General features: G+C 37.4%; 1 protein-coding gene across 2 annotated transcripts in view; it reads left to right on the top strand.

Moving 5' to 3' along the window:
• ITPR2 (inositol 1,4,5-trisphosphate receptor type 2) overlaps positions 1 to 19,474 on the top strand; it is a 485,618-nt gene that overhangs the window by 23,630 nt on the left and 442,514 nt on the right. For both annotated transcript variants that reach the window (XM_042946117.1, XM_042946116.1), the window contains exon 2: positions 14,519 to 14,589. In XM_042946117.1, the coding sequence (XP_042802051.1) occupies positions 14,519 to 14,589 (71 nt within the window). The remainder of the gene's footprint in view (positions 1 to 14,518; positions 14,590 to 19,474) is intronic.

Below are 19,474 nucleotides of genomic sequence, written 5' to 3'. Positions count from 1 at the left end.
AAGAAGAGGAATATTTTTTTGATGATTATCATGAAAGTTTGAGAATATCACTTAAGATTTAAATACATTCAAAACTTAAAGACATATTAGGATAAGTTAAGATGGCTTAATATTTAAAGGCATAATGTCCTTGGGGCACCTGGGTGGCTCCATCAGGTAAGGGTTTGACTCTTGATTTTGGCACAGTTGGTGGGATCAAGCCCCGTATCAGGTTATGTGATGACAGTGTGGAGCTTGCTTGAGACTCTGTCTCTCCCTCTGGCCTCTGCCTCTTCCCTGCTCACACTCTTTCTCTCTCTCTCTCAAAATAAATAAAAAACATAATAAAAAAATAAAGGCATAACGCTCTTAATTTTTTTGTTTGGTTCATTGTGGACCCATGCTAAGCAGGAGACCATTAGTTTCTTGACAGAGTGGTAATTTTTGAAACTTAGATCTCTAATATGCTCAGATTCTCACCCTGGACTGTTTTTCATGTTCAGTAACTAAATGTGAACTTTTTGGGGAATACTTCCACAACTTTCTTCCTTTTTTTTTTTCTTGAAGTCCCAGTTAGATTTGGTTAGAATCTTGTGTGATACCTGACGCACAGTAAGTGGTCAGTTTTATGTGTTTAATGAAAGGATGAGTGAATATAAATTAACGTGTAACAGTGTGCCTCATGAGCAACAGGTCTATGTTATTTTTCCCATTAAAGATCATATTTGAATAACAAGAAGTTGGGTAAATTTTAGATATACTGAATTAAATTTGTAATAATTATGTGTTTGCTCTGTGCCAGATGCTTCTAGTTTTTTAGCTTTGAAGGTCTTAACTGCACCTTATTTATGGCAAATACTATATTACCATGTGTAATTCCACTGTAAAACCAATATGGTAGGCCTTAAAGAGAGAATAGCTATTTACATCTCTTTTGAATTTCCCTGCTGTTCTTTTTAGTCAGAGTATTGATAGTTTGTATGAAACACATTTATGGCTCTTCAATTTTCTCACCAGGATTGCCGTGCTAGTCTCTCAAGCGGGCTCCCTACTATCTTCCTTATTCCTACTAGTCTGTGCTCAACTCAGCCACCAGTGAGATCTTTTCAGAATCAAGTCAGATTACACTGGCCTTTCTCTGCCCCAAACCTTCGAGTGGCTTCTGTGTCACTTGGAGAAAAAGTTGGAGACTTTACCATGATGTAGGAGGCCTTATGAGAACTGGCCTTCCATTCCTTGGCCTTTCTGACCTTTCCAATAGCTCACTTTCCTCCTCACGGCCATCAGCCACATTGTCTTCCTTGCAGCCCTTGAACACCCCAAACATGCTCCCACTGGAAGGTGTGAACTGGCTGCTCCCTCTGCCTGGAATGCTGTTCTCCTAGATACCTTCCTCGTGTCTTTTTTTTTCTTTTAGTGTTTATTTATGAGAGAGAGAGAGAGAGAGAGAGCAGGGGAGGGGCAGAGAGAGAGAGGGAGACACAGAATCCGAAGCAGGCTCCAGGGTCTGAGCTGTCAGCCAAGAGCCCAACACGGGGCTCGAACTAATGAACAATGAGATCATGACCTGAGCTGAAGTCAGATGCTCAACTGACTGAGCCACCCAGGTGCCCCTCTCATGTCCTTCAAGGCTTTTAGCATGTTTTACCTTTCCTCTTTTTCTATCACATGTATCCATTAGCACATTATAAAATTTATGTATTTGTTACTGTTTATTGTTTATTATTGGTCCACTCCCCACTACCCCCTGTGAGAGTGCTGGTTTTGTTTGCTCTCAGAACAATGCTTGGCATGTACTAGCTACTAAATATTTGTAGAATGAATGAATGAATAGATTTCCTGATGAAGGGATTTAAATAAATTTTTTCTGAAGTGATTACTGGTGAACTTCTTTCAACAGTTGGTAGTAATAATAAATAGTAATGATGATGAAAGCAAATAATTATTGAGTGTATACTCTGTGCTGGATGTTTATAGTAAATATCGTTAATGGTGATGATGATGATGATGATGATGATGATTGCTAACCTTTATTAAATGTTAACTTTGTACCAGGTATTTTGCATTATCAGCTCAGTTAATTTTCAAATCAATTCTATGAAATTAATACTAATATTATCTATTTTATAATTAGGCCAGAGGAATAACTTTCCAACATCACATGGTATGAAATAGATATAACTGTGATAGTAGAATCTCAAAAGAAAACATACATTGTTAAATTTATCATTACCCCATTTTTGTCCTGTTCCAGCAGAAGTCAATGTCTCTGGGAACTTTTATTTGTGGTTATGATGATCGCTGTCTGAAGAATTAGTATTAGAGTTAAAAATATACTTGTATTTAGAGATAAGTTCATTGCCTAGGATTGATTACAATTTTTTTAAAAATATAATTTATTGGGGCACCTGGGTGGCTCAGTCAGTTGAGCCCGACTTCGGCTCAGGTCATGATCTCACCATTTGTGAGTTCGAGCCCCCGCCATCGGGCTCTGTGCTGACCGCTCGGAGCCTGGAGCCTGCTTTGGATTTTGTGTTATCTCCATCTCTCGGCCCCTCCACTGCTCATGCTCTGTGTCTCTCTGTCTCTCAATAATAAACAAATGTTAAAAAAGATTAAAAAGAATATAATTTACTGTACAAATTTTAACTTAAGAGTACTACTATTTTTGCCTCCAGGGATTGGATTTTTTTTTTTTTTTTTTTTGGTCTAACCTGGAAACAAGGTAAATAATTTAACAATGCATGTATGTATAACTTTTTTTCTGGCTATCAGACTTTTCTGCTAGTTTTTGTTTACCTTTGATTTTGTCCTCAGTTGGTTCTGCTTTCAGAGGTCCTGTGGGTTGCTTTATTATTTTCAGGTTAAGGATTCATTTACTCTCTCCCACTGAGTCCCTGCCTTTTAATTAAAACACTCCAGAAGAGGGGCTATCTATCATTTCAGCCACAATTAGACCCTTGCCAGTAACACATGTCAGTCTAGGATTATTTTCTTCCTGCACAGAAATGGCTTAAAAGAGAGTCTTATATCCATTGATTCCATCCATACTAATTATAAGTGTTTTAAAATGACATCTGTGTTTTGGGGCACCTGGGTGGCTCAGTCAGTTCAGTTTCCAACTCTTCATTTCAGCCCATGTCATGATCTCACGGTTCTTGGGGTTGAGCCCCACATCACACTCTGTGCTAACATCTAGGAGCTTGTTTGGGACTCTGTCTCTCTCTCTTTCTCTCCCTCTCTCTCTCTCTTTGCCTCTCCCCCACTGGTGTGCTCTTTCTCCCTCTCAAAATAAATAAACTTAAAAAAAATCAAATAACATCTGTGTTTTTTTAAAAACTCATATTTATTCACATTTGGCTACCATTAATGAAATGTTGGAAGCTATGTCTCTGGGAGTTTTTTTTGTTTTTGTTTTTTGTTTTTGTTTGTTTTTTTTTAAGAGTTTTGAACTCTTCCCTTTTCTGGTAGTTCTTAGAAATGTACTGGTTCCTTATTGACTCAAAACAAGAGTCATGTGCTGGTAATTTTAACAAGGTAATTGTTATACTCTCCAACTTTCTGGAAAAAAAATCTAGTTTCTCATGCCGGAATCATTGTGGGAATTGGTTTACAGTTGCCAGAGGTTTTTCCGGCCAGGGAACTTCTCTTGCCAACTGTTTCTTCCTAGGTATATTTCTCTTTTTTTTGTGTGATTAGCCAGGAAGTGGTAGTTGGATCTCATAGTCCTCTCCTTTTAGAGAAGGTGGCATACGTAAAGGAACAGGGAAGAGGCATGTCCTTACAGCAGTAAAGCTTAATCACCAATTGAATTGTGCTCTGAAGATTTCCAAGGAAATACTTTTGGCTTACTTATGTTCTTATGTTTTGCTTAGGAGTTCTTACTAATTGGCTTACTTTTTAGGTCTCTTTTAGCCATCCACTTTTAGAATGTATAATTAAATGTTACTTTATGATTTTCTGAGGGGGTGAGCCAAGGATAAACAGTTAGTTGTATCATCACATATTTATTTCATCTTTCCTCTCTGTGATCTTTCTGCTATATTATCATCAGCCTCATTTCATCTTTTGCAATTTGGTTTTTTCACCTGCTTGATTCATTAAAGTATCCATTCATTCATTCAATTGTTTTTTTGTGTACTGACTGCATGCTAGTCCCTGTGCTAGTATTGAGGATATAAAGATTAAAAATCTACTGCATGGGTGCCTGGCTAGCTTAGTAAGTGGAGCATGCAACTCTTGATCTCGGGGTCATGAGTTCGAGCCTCATGTTGGGTGGAGATTACTTAAACAAACAAACAAACAAACAAACAAACTTAAAACTATATATTCCTGTAATCCTCGAAGAGCTCATTGTTTATAGCAATAGATATCCGCTTGAAAGGGTGCATATCAAATGTGGTGGGACAATAGAAGGAGACCCCAAGCCTCTGGAGGATGGGTGAGTATGGATTTTTAGCTAAACATAAGTGCAGTATGAACCAAGAGAATAATATTTTTAAAAACCTGTAAATTTAGGGTGTATTTTAGAAATACAGGAGAAATAAGAAAACTATATATAGTAATATTAAAACAGTTGAGGGACCTGGTATAATAATGTTCCATATATTTTTAAAAGAAAATACTTCAGTTACTGAGTTTTATATATTTCCACGAGTAGTGGATATGTTTTATATGTGCCCATTAGATTGGCTTGTTATTTATCAGTTTCAAGGCATGTATTCTTACCAAATTTTGTCTGTTTGCCCTATCAGTAATTGAGAAGTGTGTTGAAATCTCTCACTATAATAATGTCTTTGTTAATTGTTCCCTGTAGTCTATAAATTTTGTTTTATATAATTTGAGGCAATTACATATAAATTTAGAATTGTTATACCTTCTTAGCGAACTGAAACCATTATCTAATGTCCCTATTTATCCTGAATAATGCTTTTTTTAAATTCTATTTTTCCGATGGCATCACTGCGACCATAGCTTTCTTTTGATTAACATTTTTCTGTTATGTCTTTTTCTATCCTTATGTTTTAGGATGACTCTTATAATTATGTAGGATATGGTTGGACTTTTTCCATCCAATCTGAAAATCTTCTTTTTGGGGGGAATATCTGACTTTTAAACAATAAGTTAAAGTTTTAAATTTATTATGATTATTGTTGACTTATTTCTACACTCTTACTTTGTGCCTTGTATTAATCATAACTTTTCCCTGATTTTTCCTTTTCTTAATTTTTTGGGATGGATTGAAGTTTTGCTTATTTTTCTTTTTATTCCATTCTTCCCTTTCTATTCCTTCTATTTATGTGCTCTGTTTCTGTTGTTTCAGTAGTTTTTATTTTTAAAAATTATACATAATTAAGGAAGTATAAAGTTAATTGATATTTTAACTTTTAACTGTGTACAATTCGGAACCATGGGACTGACTTTTCAATTTTGATCACTTGCTTTCTGCTTATATGCAGTTGTTCAGTATTTTAGTGCTGTTCTTTTTTAAACTCACATGTTGGTCATTATTATTCTCTTATACAATGATTTTTGTTTAGATTTGTTCATGTTTAACAGTTTTTTCTTTATTTCTTCTAATGAGTTGTATTTTTTTTTTAATAAGACAATATTCCTTCTCCCTGAAGTATAAACCCAATAGCTTTTTAAGTGAAAGTCTGTTAGTAGTAAATTCTTAGTTTTTGTCTGTATAATAATGCTTTGATATTACCCTTGTTCTCAAAAGTTAACTTTGCTGGATACACACAGTTTTTTTTTTTTTTTTTTTTTTTTAGGTTTTATTTATTTTCAAGAGAGGGAGAGAGACAGAGCATGAGCAGGGGAGGAGCAGAGAGAGAGGGAGACACAGCACCTGAAGTAGGCTCCAGACTCTGAGATTTCAGCACGGAGCCCGATGAGGGACTCAAACTCATGAACCATGAGATCATGACCTGAGCTGAAGTCACATGCTCAACTGACTGAACCACCCAGATGCCCATGGATACACACAGTTTTAACTTGAGGGCTAAATTTTCTCATAGCATTTGAAGAAATGATTCAAGTCTTCTGGCTTGTAGTGTAGATTCTGAGAAGCTTGCAGGCTAACAGGTTGTGTTTTCTGTATCTGTGGATTCATATCTTTGACTAGCTCTGGACGTTTTCTCAGCCATTGTCTCTTTGAATATTGCTTCCCTTTCATTCTCTATAGCCTCTCCTTCCCGGATGTGAATTATATATGCATGGTAAGCTTCTCATCCTACCTTTTATGTTTCTTAACCCCTCTTTCATACCTTCTCTGTCCATCTTGCCCTCAGTTTCATTTTGAGCGATTCTTATGATTTATCTTCCAGTCTTCCAGGTTATTCATTGGCTGTGTCTAATTTACTGTTTTAAACTCACCTACTTATTTCAACAATTATGCTTCATTAAAAAAATTTTTTTAACGTTTATTTACTTTTGAGAGAGAAAGAGAAACAGAGCACGAGTAGGGAAGGAGCAGAGAGAGAGGGAGACACAGAATCTGAAGCAGGCTCCAGGCTCTGAGCTGTCAGCACAGAGCCTGATGCGGGGCTCGAACTCATGAACCATGAGAGAATGACCTGAGCCAAAGTCGGACACTTAGCCGACTGAGCCACCCAGGTGCCCCATGCTTCATTTTTAGACATTCTCTATCAGATCTGTCTAGTCATTTTTGATTGCCCTTACTCTTTTCTCTCCCTCTTTTTAAATATCTTTTTGTTTTAAAATATTCATAATAGTTATCTTCTATTTTTTAGTTGATAATTATAATACCTATTGTTTTTGCTGATGCATGTATAGCAATTTTTGCCTTGTCTTATTAGTGATTTTTAAAATATTTGATTTGAATCATATTTTAAAATATTTAAAAATATTTCTTTGAATTTAATCTGCAGTATAACAACTATAAACTCTGGACAAACCAGGTGGCAAAAACTCAGAAAGGAATGCCAATCTGGTAAAAGTAAACATCTGGACCTGAATTTTGCCTCATGAGCCACTTTTATCAGTGCCAATGATTTTCTAGCTCTTGGCAGATGATTGAGAACTGATAGTATTAAGGTCAACTCAGCATCACTAAATAATTGACCTCAATTGGTAGAGATGCTCATCCATATCCTGAGAAAGGCATTTTGCAAATGCTTTGATTTCTATGAGAACAGTAATAGGCAGACTAGGAGAAAATGCTGCATAAACTGACTGATGATATTACTGAATTCGAACAGGGCATGGAGGCAGGGTAGAGAGGATCAAGAAAAGGAACTTATTAGATGCAGAAGGAAGATCTGAAAAGAAAAAGTCATGATTTCTTTCTTTGCTGGATTAGGGCTTTAAGCTTTCAAAATATATGGACAAATCCTTTCTGAAATCATGGTCAGTTAGATACACATGTTTCTCTTTGAAAGGCAACGTGTAACCTAGTATTTCCCCATTCTCTCCCCCACCCCCATTTCATCAGCCATCTATACTCTGAAAATGATGGCTTCTTGCAGTGATTTCTAAAAAAGGTTAATATGTGCAAGACATTATTGCCTTTGAAGTCCACATGATACCTTTTTAAAAGGTCTGTAAGCCACTCAGGCTGTGATGTCACTGATCAAAAAATTTAAGCACAAGGTTTCCATGTGCTTTTTAGGGTTTTCCATGTGCTTTTTAGGGTTTCCATGCAGTAGTACTTCAAAATTTAGTGTTTATGCTATAATTTATATGTGATTTAGTTTGATTTAATCTTTCATGGAAAAATAACTGTAAACATTTTAAAGACGTAAGAGCAAGCACAATTTCAACTTTGGAAGGAACCAGTTTTAGAAATATCAGCAGCAACAAACCTATGTATGATGGAAACATTGCTATATAAAATTAAACATTCTTAAAATATTTGTGTCAGTAGAAAATGTTATTGTAGTAAGCCCTCTAAAAGGGGAAAATAAAGAAATAAAAGGGGAAGACAATGTTAAATTTTCTTGGTTTAATTTTTAGCAACCTCACATTTCAAATGGCAAACAAAGGTAAAATCAGTTCTTGTCATCATAGACAGGCAAAATAGGAATATAGCTGTGAGTGCATTTGGTATGTTGCATATGTTTTGCATTTACAAGGTAGAACACTTTTTGAAAAATATTTATTTTTGAGAGAGACAGACAGTGCAGAGAGGATGCAGAGAGAGGGAGACAGAGGATCCTAAGTGGGCCCTGCGCCAACAGCAGAGAGCCCAATGTAGGGTTCAAACTCATGAACCTTGAAATTGATAGGGAAAAATTATGTTATAAGATGGCCGATGGGACTGATAAGGAAATTCCAGTCGCCGCCTGAAGATTCTCCTTCCAGGTTCTTCTTCCTGCCCCGCTTGCCATGTGCCCCAAATTGCCACTAATGCAGAAGTAACAGACTATAAATTGTCCCCCATGCTTACGCTCCGGGGCTCAGAACTCTGGAGAGCGATCTCCTTGGAGCCTGCCGGTGTGAAATAAACCTCCTGACTTCCAAGATGTCCCAGTGCCCTTGGTTCTTCTGCTGGGTGATCCAGGCCAGGTTCTGTAACAAGATCATGACCTGAGCAGAAGTCAGATGCTTAACTGACTCAGGTGTCCCCAGGTAGAACACTTTTTGGCAGAAAGTTTTGGCAATGTTTTTTTCCCCTCTTTGCATGATTTTAATTGTTTATGGCTTTGTGCAGGGATAAGTCCGCAGGACCTATCAGATATAAGGTATTAGACATTTGTAGAATTTCCTTTTCAGTTTCCCTGATTTATGAGACAAATTAATAGGCATACAAACAAGAATAGGTTGGTTCCTTACTTGAGCAACTTGAGTACTGTAAGTAAAAAATGTCCATATTACTAATGATAAGGTCTTAAGATTTGATGATACCGAGCCCAGTATGATATGGCTCAGTTGTTTAAGTGTTGGACTCTTGATATCTGCTCAGGTCATGATCTCATGGTTTGTGAGATCCAACCTCATGTTGGGCAGAGCCTGCTTGGGATTCTCTCTCTCTCCCCCTCCCCTGCTCTGTCTCCTTCCCCCCCCCCCCCCAAAAAAAAAAAAAAGAGTTTACAATACCATGTTCTAAGACAATGAGTGAACAGAACAAGATTGCATACTGGTACTTTGCTTGGAATGAGAAAATAATGCATAAACTTAAAAAAATTGATACTGAACAGCTAAGTGTTCACATTGCAGTTTGTAAAACATTAAACATGGCAGAATTTGCTATTGAAGAATGATACTGCAAGCCAAACCTAGTTACAAAATAGGAGGAATGAAAAAGCTACAGGAATGGAAGGAACTTGTGAGGTCACAACTGCTCCATTTAAAAAGTAAGGCCCAGAGAGGTTAAATGACCAGTGTAAACACAGCTGCTTTTGTACTGGCAGACCAAGTATTAAAACTTAGTTTTTTTTTTTTTTTTTTTTAATCCCCTTCTGTTCTAGTGCTGCTTCTAAATGAAGGTGAAAGAGGCAGGTGAATATGTGCTGGCATTAGGGGGCTGTGGTGATGGCTGGTGGTGGGAAGGCGTGGGAAGGAGGCACAGTTTAGGTAAGAAGCCAGAGGATTACATAATTTAAGAGAGAAATTGATATGGCCAGCAAAGTGAATCCAGAGTTGGGGATAAAGTTATTTGTGGTAAAGTTCTCCAAGTACTTTAAGGGCAATTCCATCATGCTTATGAACCTAGCCACAATCCTAACCCCCATTCTTAGTAAACATTTAAAATAATATCCATTGTGGATTCCCCACTTCCTCTTTCCCCCCTAAGTTCATTTTGTTTAAATGTGCTTCAGAGTCATTTCATTAGAAATGAACTGTATCACTTAGTGGTATAAGGATCAGATATATGTGGTAGGCAAATATCAGGAAAATAAAATACTTATTTTACTAAGTTTCAAACTAGGAATAGTTTCTTTCATGGTTTCTAAAGGAAAAAGATAGTGACTATTAACTTTAAAAATTAAGACAATTATCAGCAAAATTGAGTTTATTTGAGAATTGAGATTTGGATCATGCAAGCTGTGGCAGAGCCCTAGGCAAGTCCAACAAACGAAGGGGAGGACCATTATTTTATGGAGAAGGAGGAGGAAGTTGGGAGGGGTTGTCTTGATGAAAGTCCAGTGGAGAAAAGTATGAATCCAGGGTGATGATGGTTTCTCATTAGCTGAGTTGAAGGGTAGTTGATTTCTTACAGGAGATGCAGTGTCTTTCCTTGCTGGGGCCTGTAACTGATGATTCTTCCTGTTGATGATTTTATGTTGGGGTCTATAATTGACAATTCTTCGTGTAATTGACCTTGAGTGTCCCCTTCCTATCCTCCTTCCTATCCTCCCTACTCCACTTTTGCGAGATTTCCCTTTACTCACATGACTAACATATTTTACCCATTATGTGGCATTTTCTTTGCAGTTGGAATAACAAGGGACTGGAGATCAAAGAATAATTTGCTTTCTGTTGGAAATCTTTAAAAAGATTTGATAGGATGTATTTTTATACAATAATTTACTTATACCCCATGCATGTTTCTCAAATATCTGTTGTTTAGTATTGCCTATTTATGCCTTCTATATAAATGGATATTTCCATTTGTATAGATATATGGCATTTATTAGTTTGGGACTTGCTTTTTCTTAAGCTCAACTTTATGTCTTTGAGATTTTCAATGTTGTTGCATACAGCTGCAGTTTATTCACTTTTAAAATAGGTTATCTATTGTATGAAATTGTTCATTTAGTCATAATTTATTTATCCATGCTACTGTTGATGGACATGTTTTTCTCCACTTTTTGCTATCACAAACAATGCTGCCTCAAACACATTTGTACATATCTTCAGATGCATGTTTGCAAGATTTCTCTAGGGGGATATATATATCCAATTAAAATTTAGTTCACATATATTTTTGATTCACATTTATATGTAAAATCATTCAAAGTAGCTATTGAAATCTCCTTACAGAGATATCTTGAAAGGTCTAATAGTTTAGTAATTTTTTTTCTTATGAATTAGAATGAACAAATAACTTACAGTTAAGATCTTTTGAAGAGAAGATATGAAGGATAATGGGTTTTATGATAGTTGAGTTTCAGTGACAGATTGAGCATTTTGGGCTAGATCTGTAATTGCCTGATTTGGACATGAGGAGAATAAATACAGCCCACTGAAAAGTACACTGATATATTGGGTTGGAAGGGGCTATACGAGATATAGTTATTCAGAACAGGCTATCTTGGCCCTTTTCAGGATTTGGTATTTTTGATAATTTTCAGAAACACATCTGGATGGGAAATGTTTCCCACCCTTCCTTACATCTACTTTTAGGCAACTGTTTGTTGGTTCCAGTTAATTTTGACATACCAAAAATAACATCATTGACTTTTTCGGTGATTCAAAAAGTCATCCAGTCATCTACTCAATTAATGATTATTTAGCACCTTTCACATTTGAGGCCTAATGCTTAAAGTTGGGCATATTATGGTGAGCAAAACAGATGGACCGACTCTCTTGGGACTTATAATTTATAGCATTAGAGACCTATATATAAGTAAAAAATTATGATGGAGTGAGATAAGTTTTATTGACGGAGGGTAGCCTAGACTACTATGAGAGTGAAGAATAGGTACTCCTGATCCATTTAAGGAAGGTGAGAGTTTTTTTTTTTAAGTTTATTCATTTATTTTGAGAGAGAGAACTAAAGAGTTGGGCGGGGGGAGGAGCAGAGAGGGAGGAGAGAGAGAATCTCAAGCAAACTCTGTGCTGTCAGCATCAGCACAGAGCCCAGTATGGGGCTTGAACTCACAAACCGTGAGATGGTGGCCTGAGTAGAAACAAGAGTCAGACGCTTAACTGACTGGGCCACCCAGATGCCCTGAGAGATTTTTTTAAAAATATAGATTCTTGGTCCTGATCCCCAGAAATTTGGTTCTGTAGATCTGGACCAAAGAAACTTGTTGTTGTTGTATTATGTTGTTGTATTATGATGATGAAGATGGTGATGATTTTAACTCCGCACACAATCCAGCCAATTAGCCAAATTTAGAAAATACTGTGTGTGAGTGATTAAAATGGGCACTGATCATGGCAGGGTCTCTTAAATGAACTAGCTAAGGATGGAATGGATGGTTTTTAGATAATTTCTGCTCAGAGGCCAAAGGTTGATCTTTGTATTTATCCCTATTCAGTTGTAAATTCCTGTCTTAGGTTGTAAAAGTTAACTGCCCCAGTGGTGGGTGGGAGGGACTACCTGTACTGATAGTACACACGGAAAGGACCTGGAATTGTTGGTTAGCTATAAACCCAATGAGAGTCAAAGGTGGGTCTGTCTGCCATGGAAGCTGCCATGATTTTAGGACACATAACTAACTGTAAGCTTAGTATTAGAGAGAAGTGGGGAAGGGTCCTCTAGGGAGGATTCGTTGGAGAACACATCTGGACTCATGTGGGTAGTTTCTAGGATCATGTGTAAGGGGCATGTTGACAGTTGAGGTATATGAAAGGATGTTGAGCTCCTTGATAAATATCCCTACAGAAAAGAATTAGAGAGAAATAGTTTCATTCATCCCAGAATAAGAAAACTTAGTCTACATCATTCCAGAAGAAAGAACTGGGACTAAAAAGGGAAAGTTTTTGGGAAGTAAGTCTCATTTATTCATCGACTCATTTATTCATATAACAAATATTTAGTATCTACTGTAACTCATTCCCAAAGTTGCCAAAGATATACTAGTAAACAAGATGGATTCAGTTCCTGACTTCATGAAGTTGCGATTTATTAGAAGATCCAGACAATTAAGCAAGCAGTTTAATGAAAATGTGATGAAAAGTATGGTAATGGGAAAGCCAGGATGCTATTTCCCCTCCATGTAAAACACCTTTCTGATATTAATACTATCAGAAAGATGGTAAATGATGAATACTCTGACCTTGGAGATAACTTAAGAAGAGGCTGTTGGGGGGTAATGAAGAAGTTTTGCCAATAACTACCATTAAAATCCTGTGTAACTTTTAGCATCAATGATTGTATATGGCTTTGTAACAGATTCACACTTCCTTGCTTTTTTCCCCATTCCTATCCTGTCCTTCCCTTTCTTCCATTCTCATTTGCAGTTATTTAAGGCTGTATGATGAAATGATTTTGTGATTTTCACAGATGTTTGTATATAAGGAACAGGGCCAATTCTTAGAACTGAAATCATTCGTAATTATTATGTTTTAATCTGGGCTATCATGTAATGGATAGGCATAGTGTTTATGTAAATGCACTGTGATCTGATTTATAGCTTCAGTTTTTCCCATTCCTCTTGATGATTAATGAATGCAGATGGGGACTCTTAGTGGGCATAATAGTGGAAGCCTATATATCTGGGGAATCGGGTGTGCACAAAGAATGAGTAGAATGTCAATGCTGTTTTTCATAGAACTTTTATGTGTTCTAGATAAGATTATGGTTGCTTTGATCATTATGTTTTGAATTCTTAACATGTCTTAAGTAATTAGAAAAGCTGACCTTTAATTCACAGCATTAAAAAAAATTAAATATTATGTTGTGACATTCTCAGGACTCTATGAGCCTTTCATATTTAGTGTTATAGGCTGAACTTGGATACTGTGAAGGTTTGGGTTTGCTTTCTCTTGACCCAATGTGACTTCCTGTTTCTAAGAAAAACAGTTTTAAAGACTTTTAAAAGGAATATCTTGCATGCTTGGCAGCTCTTGTAAAACCACATGTTAGTATACCAGTGTGAATGAAGTATATTATTTAAAGAAAGAAATATCAAAGAACCATATTGCTCGACCAAATTGGCATTTTGTTTTGTGGAAATTGGATGCCATAGAACAATCTGGTGATTTAGGAAGTGTCTGCTTTTGGTAACCAGATGAATCAGGAACCAAAAGTTTCATTTTGATTTGGTTAATCATCCTAAGTCAAGGGGACACCTGAGTCACAAATTGGGGTTTACTCTGTGCTGGAGTTGATGCAAAGTAGTGATTCTGGTTATAATGGTTTTTTGTTTGTTGCAACTTGGTCACCTACTTTGAAATGAATTCATAAATTTAGTAAATTACATGCATTCTCACAATATCCTGGAAAAAATCCAGTTATTCCTACCACTTAGTCAATGAAGAAAATGAACGTTCGTGAAGAAGCTTTGATAGTTAGATAATTCTCTTTGATCAGGAGGTTCATGTCTCCTGGCTTTCAAGTCCTGTGCCTGAGAGCTTCTTTCTCTTGGTATTGTCCTAGAAGTTGGCTACTCATAAATATTTTAATAGGCATTAAGTATGTTTTTGTAACTACAAAGATGATTTATTCATTTGGTTAATATTCATTGAGTACCTAGTATGTATCAAGGTCTCTTCTAGAAGCAGTCTGTATGGTAAGGAATAAGGCCGGCAAGGCCTAAATCTTTTTATAAATTTATGATTGTAAAAAACTTTCATGGTGGAAAATGGTATTAAAACTCTTTGTAAATATTTATACAATGGCCACATGCAGTCTGTGCTGTATGAACATGACGATGTTAATGATGTAAACATGCTTTTCTTCTAGGTTAGTGGATGACAGATGTGTGGTGCACCCGGAGGCAGGAGACCTTGCGAACCCTCCCAAGAAATTCAGAGGTAAGAAATAAATTTTTAACATATTTAAGATATACATATTTATAAAAATATATTTGTATTATGTGGCCAAAGGGCATGGGATCATTTTTTTGTCTTAAAATAAATCATGCTAAAACTTTATGTGAAACTGTCATATATAAATATGTCCACTGAAAATTTTTTCAAAAATTTCTCCATTGTTTCTCTTCTTTTATATGTAGGAGGATTTACATTGGAAGAAGAGTTTCAATTTTTGTTTTGCTGGACAGTAGTTTATCTGTTGAAAGGAAATCTTGGTAATTAACTCTGAAAGGCTACTTTTCAAACCAATAAATACAGCCGAATATTTATTTGTGAGACTTATGCTGTAAATGTTAGCGTTTCATGATCAACTCTTCACTGTAGCTTTGTAAAGTCTGTAGCTGGGTGACAGTGATTTGTTAGCTCAGCTTTTAAAATGTCACTTTGGATGGCATGTAATAACTAATGATTGTCTTAGAACTCCTTTCTAAGTATAATTTTTGTGTTAGCTTGGTAATATATCAACTGAGACATTGGTCATAATAGGAGACCAATTATAACTTGACTGTTATGAAGGAAGGATTAATGGAATCTGCAGAGAATCCTAGACAAACTAAAACCAATAATTACAAGCTTCTCAAATCAATTTCATAGTTTGTGTGTACTTACAATAATAAAAATAACTTTGAAGGAGCACTCACTTTGAACACACTGTGTAAGCATTCCTTTTCATAATGGTGAAAAGCAGCTTTCATAGGGGATAAAAATCTGGAGAGAGAGAGAGTGGAAGGGGTTCCCCAGATCTCCAGACCCAAGTCAGGGTGTGCTGCTTCCTGCGCTGGGGAAGGATGTGTTCAACATTTGACAGGTATTTCCCTTGTTTCACTCCTTGTGATAGACACTTTCCATCCAAGTCTCATTATAAGAATATATATTTCATTTTATCCAAACTCAGAATGTTGTGGGGGGCACCTGGGTGGCTCAGTTGGTTGAGCATCCCACTTCGGCTCAGGTCGTGATCTCATGGTTCATGGGTTCGAGCCCCGTGTTGGGCTCTGGGCTGACAGTTCAGAGCCTGGAGCCTGCTTCAGATTCTGTGTCTCCCTCTCTCTCTGCCCCAACCCTGTTTGCACTTTGTATCTCTCTCAAAAATAAATAAACATTAAACTCAGAATGTTGTGGAGAGAGTGACAAAAACAATAGATAATTTTTGAGTTAAATTGGTCACTTTGAATAAGAAATCCAGATTTTTCCTCTATGTGGAGATATTAACATAAAACAGGCTGTGGAAGATACACTGCCCATTGGAAGCACCATAAGACTATGTACTAGGGACCCTCCGCTAACCCTGGGCAGCGGAGGTGTTCTCTCCACAGTCCTCATTGAGGATGGACTCATGATAAAACTGCACTGAAGGAGAGTCAGCAGTGCGTCAGGTGAGTAGAGTGGTAGCACATTAAAGATAAAAAGAAAATTTTTCAGGGCAAACTGGGACAACAAATCTGTGTTTATAACAGGAAAAAGCATGGGGTTCGGGTTTTGACTGTACTGCTCACTGGCTGTGTCATTGTAAGTAGGTCACCTAACCACTTTGAGCCTCAAAGGACATTTGTCATTGGCTGATGGGAGCAGGGGTGGGTAATAACAAGAACAATGCCCACCACACAGAGCTTTCTGAGGCCTAAATCTTTCCAGAGAATAAATGTAAAGTGTTTTAAATCATTACAGAAATGATAGCTAACTTATAATAGAAAGGCATCATGTATTTCCTTTTAACGTATTTGACTCTGCTCTTAGATTGTAACCTCTTTAGGGACAGGATTCTACTCTTTTTTTGTGTGTGTTTTCCAGGCATTTGCTCATACTAGACATCCAAAAAGTAGCCATTAGATGGTTTTGGATAAGACACCCAAACTCTCCCTGGGGCCAAGTGACAAAACTTGGTTCCTGGGACTGCTCCACACTTCACTGCCACGAGATTGGATAGTCTTACTCCTCTGTTGGTAAGGGGGTGGGGGATTCCTCTTTCACAGATAACCTTCAGGGTTTGTGGCCACCTTTTTTTTCTTTTCCTTTTTCCCAGTGAAGTGAATTGTTTTAAAGCATTAAGATTATTTTAGTGTATGTGAAGGAACACCATGGTAACACTCTGTACCCGGTAGGTAATTATATACAGATGCTTGGTGTCATTATTCAGCGGGCACTGGCTCAAAGTATGAATCACTCAGGTGCTCTAGCCCGCCCCTGGAAGGCTGGCTTTTCCTGTAATCTGATACTTTAGGTCATTGTCCTTACTAGTTTGCTCTTATTTTCTATCTTATTCCATTCATCATTGGAGAAGGAGGCCCCCCCCCCTTTTTTTTTTAATTGGGGATTTAGGGTTTCCTTTTATCTTAAAGCTCTGACTCTTTTCTGATGATTCTTGGAACTCTGTCATGGCAGAGCCATGGAGGAGAATTCCGAGTTGGGCTTGCCTCTGCCTTGGTCTCCAGACTACTCAGAAGCCACAAGCAGGCCTTGTTGTCCCAGATGTCATGTTTTTCGGCATAACTTTTCCTCTTACAGCTCTTGCATTTCACCGTTCACTGCCTGTGGTGTATTTCCCTGTGCCCTCTGGCTTTAAAAACCATCGCTTTTTCATAGATTTGCCGCCCAGCATCACCACCCCTGCATTTCCAGACTCCTCTGCCAAGTTTCCAGAGCACCCTCCCTTATTGTTACTTTTTAGATAAGGTGAAGAAACAATAGCATATCACAGTTCCGCTACACCTCAGTTCCTCTCGCCTCAGCCACACAAATGGTATTCTCAAATTAATTTGGAAAGATTTTTGTTTTTCACAGTCTGTTATTTGTTCAAGTGAATCATATGGTTGTAGAGCTTCTAGGCAATTAGAAGTTAATCTACTGCAACTCCCCCAGTGTTTGGAATGAGGAGGCAAAGTTCCAAAAAGGTTAAAATGATTCTCTCCCATACACACAATTATACAACGAAATATTCTTTTGACTATGTCACATTGCCTCACATATGAACAGAGGAAGCTGAATTTTAACAAATAACTTCCCAAGGGCTATTTAAAACCCGATTGATAGCTATTTTTCAGTAGACACCACACAATCAGACTAATACTAACAGAAGCACAGTGGCTTTCTCTTGTGAGTGCAAAATTCCTTTCATGGTCAAATATTGTCTATTTTCTTAAAAGATAAACTTTAAACTGTGGAATAAATTCAGAAGTACAGAAGAGTTGTAAAAGCAGCATAGAGAATTCCCTTTCACCCAGTTTCCCCTTAGGTTAGCATCTTACATCACCAGGGTGCATTTGGTTATGCTAAGAAATTACTATTTGTACATTATTATTGACTAAATTTGAGACTTCCTTTGGATTTCACTAATTTTTTGGCTACTTGCCTTTCCTTATTCGTGATTGCATTCAAGATCCCACAGGGTATTTAGTTATCATGCTCTTTAGTCTAATCTGGTCTGTGACATTTTCTGTCTTTCCTCATTTTTCATGACCTTGATACTTCTGAAGAATGCTGGCCAGGTATTTTGTAGAATGTCCCTCATTTGGGGTCTGCCTAATGTTTTTGTCATGATTAGACTGGCGTCAAGTTTGAGAAGAATACCACTGAGCTTCACTGCCCTTCTTGCAACATATCAGGGACACAAAATATCAACATGTTTGATCACTGGTCCTGGTTTTTTGATATACAATTTAATCCTCCTTTATACTAAATTATGGCAGTTATTTTTGTTGAATTTATATTCTTTTGGTTTTCCTTTTTTTCCCCCTAGTTCCTTTATATACTTCTGTCCCTACCCCTAACCCCTACTCTGTAGAAAGCTCTTCTCTGATGTGGATTTTTCTTAAAGTCTTTGCTCTACTGATACATGTACATTTTATTTTGGAAGGAGAAGCTAATATAAATCAAGGCAAAAGAGGCTGTGTGTCCTTTTATTACCATCAGGGTGATAAAATATAGAAGTAATAGAGGGGTGCCTGGGTGGCTCAGTCGGTTAAGTGTCTGACTTCACCTCAGGTCATGATTCCATGGTCTGTGACTTTGAGCCCTGCATCAGGCTCTGTGCTGACAGCTCAGAGCCTGGAGCCTGCTTTGGATTCTGTGTCTCCCTCTCACTGCTCCCCACCCCCTCTCGCTCACACACACTCTCTCTCTCTCTCAAAGATAAATAAACATTAAAAAAAAAAAAAAAAAAAAGAAGTAATAGAGAACCCAGGAAGCCACCCCCCCCCCCCCAGAGGGACTGAGGGAAGAGAAGATGGCCCCTTCTTCTGGTTGATTAGATACTCCCCAGGGTTGGCCTTGGCCCATTTGGTCTTGCAATTTTCAGCTCTTGAGATCTGTGGTCATTTGACATGTGACTGTTTCGTAACCTACCATGCCTATCAAGTGGACACATCTAGCAAGCAAAAAGTCATTCTGAAGCAGTCAGAATGCTTCCAGAATTAGAGCTAAAATAGAGAAATCTGCTCTGTTGTGCAACACTAATGTAGGTAGTGAAAAATCAGGGACTTGGGAGAAGATTGACAAGATTATTTCTTCAACTCAATTCCTTTTCTTCACATAATTCAAGGAAGTCTCTTTGAAGGCTGGGACTGTCACCTTTTGCCTCCAGTCATGGAGGTTACACACACAAGTGCTTAAGTGAGAAAGCCATCTTGCAAGGTAGTACCTTTGGATTTTTGTGTAGTTGACCGTGTCAGCCTTGCGTAACACAGTGATTCACCAGTATGAGCCAGTTTAACAATTGCTGTGTTGGATTTCTTCAGAATTAGGGTTAGTGTAATTACTTGATGATGACTGAAACAATTTCAGATTTGAAATAACATTGGTTGAGCATTTAAACCATGCTACGCTGTGC

Source organism: Panthera leo, chromosome B4 (assembly GCF_018350215.1).
Source record: "Panthera leo isolate Ple1 chromosome B4, P.leo_Ple1_pat1.1, whole genome shotgun sequence".
Lineage (NCBI taxonomy): Eukaryota > Metazoa > Chordata > Mammalia > Carnivora > Felidae > Panthera > Panthera leo.
Note: the sequence above shows the minus strand (reverse complement) of the source record. Positions and strands in the feature narration are given on the sequence as shown.